Genomic DNA, 6,000 nt, shown 5'->3' with positions numbered 1-6,000 from the left:
AGACTCCGCATTGTTTGCACTGGCAATGGAAAAAGAAAAGAAACAGCTTATTTCTGTGAGGCATGTGGCGATGAGCAGCTTTATGCCTTGGAGAATGTTTCAAAGAACATTACAAGTAATAAATAAAAAATTGTGTTGTACTTAATATTGTAAATAGTGCTGTGTAGTGTATTTAGTACTTGACAATGATTTATACAATCGCTGAAACAACAAATAATGGTAAGTAATATAAATATTTGTATTTACATTTAAGTGTTCTAATTTTTATTACTACAAAATGTATGTTGGATGCCAATCACTGTTACTTTTTTATAATAAAAGTTGATAAATGTATAAAAGGATATCCATTTAAGTAGTTTTAAGCCAAAACAGTGTCAAAATGACAACTAAAAACATTTAGCACTCACCATGGAAACATATATTTATTCAGCAGCGAATATGTTTATGTAATTTTTTAACTTATTTATTTTTTAGAATTGGCAATTTCCACCTGGATTCTCCTGACAATTTCTTGCAGAGAAGTACAAAACTGATGCAACAAAAATTAAATTATTAAGAAGTTGATTTTATAAAAATAAATATAAAAAGTTAATTGGGTCATGGATTGTAAATTTATCCAGATCTTCATTTATGTTTTAACTTTTGTTGCATTTAACTCAATGATTCCTAATTATAAAATCAAATAAACAGCTGTATAATTGATCAGACTGACTTCTAATCCCAACAGGATCATAATATAAAACAATAAATAGTGCTCTGCAGTCATTATAGCGTTTGGCCTGACCATATCGCAAGTTAAAGCACTGTATGAAAATAGGCTATTTTGGCTATAAAAAATAATAGCAATTTATATGCGTTAAATTCATTATTAAAAAACAACAAATTGGTGTTCGACATTTAACTGGGTTTCAAAGTAAAATGAAAGCACATCCCTAAAGATATTTACTGCAGAAATGTATTAAAACAGATTTATTGTGATGTTTCCAGGTTGAATTCTAGGCGCTATTTTGAAGATCACACAACTGTTGAATGAATTCTCAAATGTTCTTCTTCGGTTGTCAGTCAAGCAGTGTGCAACGTGCAACCGATGGTCTGGTCGTCAGGAAAGGCACCTTTTACAAATTTTTTCTGTCTTCATGTAAACCATAACAGTAAAAAAGTAACAAATAAAGAAAAAATATTTAACAATTGTTTTACCACAAAGGTTGAACGTATCAATCAGAGAACTGGATTTGGATCGATTTATGCTGCTGGATATCAGGTTCCTTCCGACTGAATAATTAAAGCATTTTGAACAAATTAAAGCATTCAATTTCATCCATTTATGCTCAATATTTAAAATCACTTGCAGCTTGTTTTTATTCCAATTTCATTTAGATGTAATTAGCCAAGGTAGATGAATTATAACATGAATTCTTTTAAATTTTATTATAAATTTATTTTAATACTACAGTCATACCTTCACCTTCCATCAATTGTGATTTATTAAAAAAGAAATCACAAAATGTGTTTTATTAAAATACCAGAGCTTCGAAAGCTTCGAGAGATAGATAATTGTCAAGAAGTGCCATAGCACATTCCTTCTGAATTGGGTCTTTGTAAAAATTAAAGCTAAAGCAAAGATAAGCTTGAGGTACAGAATATAACGAACAGCCCGATGAAAGCGTGTCTACTACGGTGGTTCAGATGCCAACAATCCATCCTGTCATTTTCCAAAGTACATTGATAATTGACAAGATTTTGATTATTCATCAGCAAGTTTTCAATTTCTTGTTCAAAATACGCTATGAACACATTTATTGTTTAGAATGAACAATGAGTTAAGTAATTAGATCGATTCAAGGAAAAGAAAGTAAAGTGTGTTAAAAGATTTGGCGAATACCGTATACTACAGCTGGGCTCCGCACAAATATCGACATTATTTTATACACAACTAGAAAATTGGTGTTGGGAAGGATTCTTCAGAAGAAAAAAAAAACATTTTTTGTTAGTTTGTGTAATGTCCGCCACTTTTACCATTGAAAAACAGCAATTATTACAAATTTATTTAGGAAAAGTAATAAATGTTAGGTGAGTGCCGACGGGCAGGCTAAGTACTCAACGCTAGGGTAGTCACTATTTACATACGGTACTCAAGCACCCTCTATATACAGTAAGTATCGTCCGCTGCTCACCCCTTCCCGTCTCTCGGCCGACCGGACCTCGCCTCTCTCGCTAGAGTTAAGTAAATACTTTACTTACAACAATATTTCAAAACAATCATTATGCTTAAATAAAATTGTACAAAATAAATTTTAATAAGTTTACAATAATAATTTAGATAGTATACAATAAATTAATTTATAAATCGAATAATTTAACACTATTTTGCATATAATTTATACGAATACATCTATGTAAATTGTAAAATCTCGATCTAAAAGAAACAGTTATCATCATTGATGGGTACAATTATAAACAAAACAACAGAGGCAAGAAAGAAGAGGAGTACTAAAATAGAATTCTGCTTAAACTAAAACATTATCGAAATGCACGGGAACGGACACAGCTAGGGAAACATGGATACTAAACAAAATGGCGACGACAGTCCACCAGGTGAGATCGCCGCCATACAAATAATAAACATTCGACTAATTATAAACGAAATATCAAGATTCTTTCCATTCAAAGAAAAACTGTACTTGAATATTTACACAACTGTCACAGTTCACTCGCGGTGGAACAGAGTTCACAACAACGATCAATACGAGTATTATATAGATAGTCCCCACTGCCGCGTGAACTACGAGACGACGAGGAAGCGTGATCGTGGAATTATTTATATAATACATTTATCGATCCAACGCCCGTCGCGATTATTCAATGGAGTCCTCAGGGCCCTCGACCAGTGGTAGTCACAGCTTCAGCTCGTTTGCGATCTTGGAGGCGATGTTCTTGAAGCCGATGGAAGTGCCGGAGATGCGCTTGAACCGGACACCGTTGAGCGAGAGACGCGGCAGCTTGCAGACCTCAATTTCCCACTGGACCAGGGAGTCTGTGTTGGGGTCTCCGTGGACACAGAGCAGCAGGAACCTCTCCCTCTGCTCGTAGTCACAGTTGTTGGCATCCAACACCTGTAAACCATAGATACAATACATAATACATTAATAAATTCTATGCAATACATTTCTAGTTTTAAATCCATAGAAAACACCAAACACGTGTATATCCGATATTACACTTTGTGTGTCTTGGAGTTTTTTCGTTCACAAAAGACCTTTGAAATGGCAGTTAGTAAGGAAGTATTTATAGACGACCTTCACTCCGCAGCAGCAGGAGGAGAGAGGTGCTCTTGGTGCCCTTTGTCTAGCGCTGTCCACCTGCTTGTCTGTTCTGTATGTTCTATAGAGCCATAACCAAATATATCTATTGTCTTCCCAGATGATAAGCTAAGATGATACACCTTATCTGTGAAATCTTAGACAAGGAAATGCTTTAATAACTAGTAGTTTATATAATTTATCAGTTTTATTTATTTGTACCAAAAATTTGAATTTAGATCAAATTCACAGTATAGTAAATTGTTATTTTTAGATTTTTATAAATATGCTAATTTTAACTAAAATTTCTTGTTTAATATTTTTGTTGCGTTTACCTTCTATTTTTAAATTAAAAACTAGCTTTGAACTTAAAGAAAAATATATTTTTATAGATGTTTTGGCATTATAGGGAAATCAATAGATTTATCAGCGATGTGCAAAGTGTTAATACATTACTATATTACATATTTAAATCAAACTAAATAATTAATATTATAACCTAATTAACTCAAAAGTACAATAGTCTCTATAATTGCCAATGCTAAATATGCACGAAACTATATTTAAAAATATTAGAAGACATAGTACTTTTTGTAATCGCTACTAGATTACAGAGCTTTAGCTGTTTACTGACGTTTGGCAATGATTGCTCTTATAGGTCAATAAAAGCTGTTTATTGGCTTTGTACACTGTTTCATGTGATCATAGCAAAGAAAGCTGTTGCCAATACCTGACGTGTGTTTTATATTTTAGCTTTTTCACCTGTTCACTCAGTGTTTGTACAGTTTTATTAGTTTATAAAAAATTAGGTATGTTCAAGAGTGGTGTATGTAAGTAAATTTGTATAAATTATTATTATAGCTGTCCATTCAACTTAGACAGTGATGTCTTTTTTTGTGGAGTTATGGGCATACCTTTTCAAAGGTGGCTGAAAACATATTTTTAAATAGTACTTCTTTAATTATTTTTGTTCATAAAGAACCAATTCAATTTCTGCCTTTCTTAAACCTTTAGAGACTATCCGGTAATGCAACAAGCCTGGTAACACAAAAAGTAATAAAAAAACCATCCTATTTAAAAGGGATTGACAGAGGATCAAGAAAATGGCTGTACAGCCTTTTAAGAACCAAGTTCTATCCTCTACATTCTGCTTTCATTTGATAGATTGTAAAATGGGCTTCCAGAATATACACTTGCAAAAATATGGACAAATATTTGTATTACTTATACAATTTTGAACAGAAAATAATTGAAACATTTTCAAAACACCACTAGCCATAATACTGAAATTTAAACATACAAAATATTTGATAGATGAACAACTACAAAATTTATGAGGTAAACAAAAAGAGCAACTTTCTCTTCATCCACTGCTAAGCGGCTGATGTCTGTGCGTAGACGCAGCACACGCGCAGCAATGCACGGACATTGACATGGGTAATACAAACTGTAAGGCTTCGGTACATCACTAGGCTGCACACAACCAAAATTGTACTTTATTCATCCATCTTACCATCTACTTTTTAAAGTTTAGTAGAACATTGTAAGTAATAAACTTTATATATTGGTTTGTATTATAGTTACAAGAGGAGCTTAACTGAAGCACAGGAAAACACAACTCTTAAATGAGAAAATTTGTTCTTGAACATGAATGATTAAGCTGCCATACATAAAAAATTCTTAACAGAAGATGTGATTTGCATCAATTCTTAGCTTTGTTATAACTCGCATCCATAGGTGTAGTTGGGTGAGTAATTTTATTTCAGAAGAGTTGGTGACTAAATCCGTAACATATATTTATTTCATTGGAAAATATATCAGTGGATAATTTTTCCACAGTTAGGAGATAGATGTGGTTGATTGATTTATTTCCTTTAAATTAAAAACTTTTTATTTGTATTTAAAGCTTACCTTTCTTATTTCAGCCATAATTTCATTTGGGTCTCTCGATGACGTCGTCTTCATGCTCCATGTGAATCTTAGAGATCGTGGCTTAACTTGGTCATCGTTGACAGCACTGCTGTAACAGACAAGAGCTCATTATTTCATTGCGGTCTCTCGATGACACTGTATCCACGTTTCAAGTGAATCTTAAAGAACGTAGCTTGACTTGGTCATCGTTGACATATTATACTGCTGTAATAGAGAAGAAATAATCACTTCAATGGAGTCTTTTAGTAACACCATCTTCGTACTTAGAGATTGTGACTTGAATTGATCACCAGATATCATTACTTAATTGGGGTCTCTCGATGACGTTATCTTTATTTTATATGAGAATCTTACAGATTATGGCTTGATTTGTTCATCAACTTTGACAATGCTGCTGTATCAGAGATGAGATAATTAAAAGACAATCAAGAGCATCAACAAAAATACATATGTATTATCAGGTTTTTCTGAAAACTAGAGATGAAAAGATATTGTAATGGACAATCATCTTTTTGATATATAAAAATAAAAACTTATGAATAATTTTAAATTATCCTTATACTAGGTTATGAGTTACATGCAACTTAAAACAAGATCTTTAACATTTCCAAGTAAGCACCGGGGAGCTCCATTACGAGCAAAGACACGAGTTCTGAGAACAGTCCGGACCCTTTTCACTATTTCAATAAACTGTGATTATATTGAAATATAATCTGTGATTTAGACAGATATAGACAATTTCCTGGCCAGTACCACATAGGTTGTCAGC

General features: G+C 32.8%; 1 protein-coding gene across 2 annotated transcripts in view; it reads right to left on the bottom strand.

The window, feature by feature from the left end:
- Nucleotides 1-1,413: 1,413 nt before the first annotated feature.
- LOC124364831 (serine/threonine-protein kinase MARK2-like) overlaps nucleotides 1,414-6,000 on the bottom strand; it is a 146,258-nt gene continuing 141,671 nt past the window's right edge. Inside the window, exons 18-19 of one of the 2 annotated variants that reach the window (XM_046820607.1) lie at nucleotides 5,211-5,319; nucleotides 1,414-3,113 (exon numbers count right to left, since the gene is read on the bottom strand). In XM_046820607.1, coding sequence (XP_046676563.1) covers nucleotides 2,895-3,113; nucleotides 5,211-5,319 — 328 coding nt within the window. In that variant the 3' untranslated portion in view covers nucleotides 1,414-2,894. Of the gene's footprint in view, nucleotides 3,114-5,210; nucleotides 5,320-6,000 lie in introns of those variants that run through there. The other variant, XR_006922662.1, reaches the window with a different exon arrangement.

This window comes from Homalodisca vitripennis, chromosome 6 (genome assembly GCF_021130785.1).
Source record: "Homalodisca vitripennis isolate AUS2020 chromosome 6, UT_GWSS_2.1, whole genome shotgun sequence".
NCBI classification, from domain to species: Eukaryota; Metazoa; Arthropoda; class Insecta; order Hemiptera; family Cicadellidae; genus Homalodisca; species Homalodisca vitripennis.
This window is presented reverse-complemented; position numbering and strand designations above follow the sequence as displayed.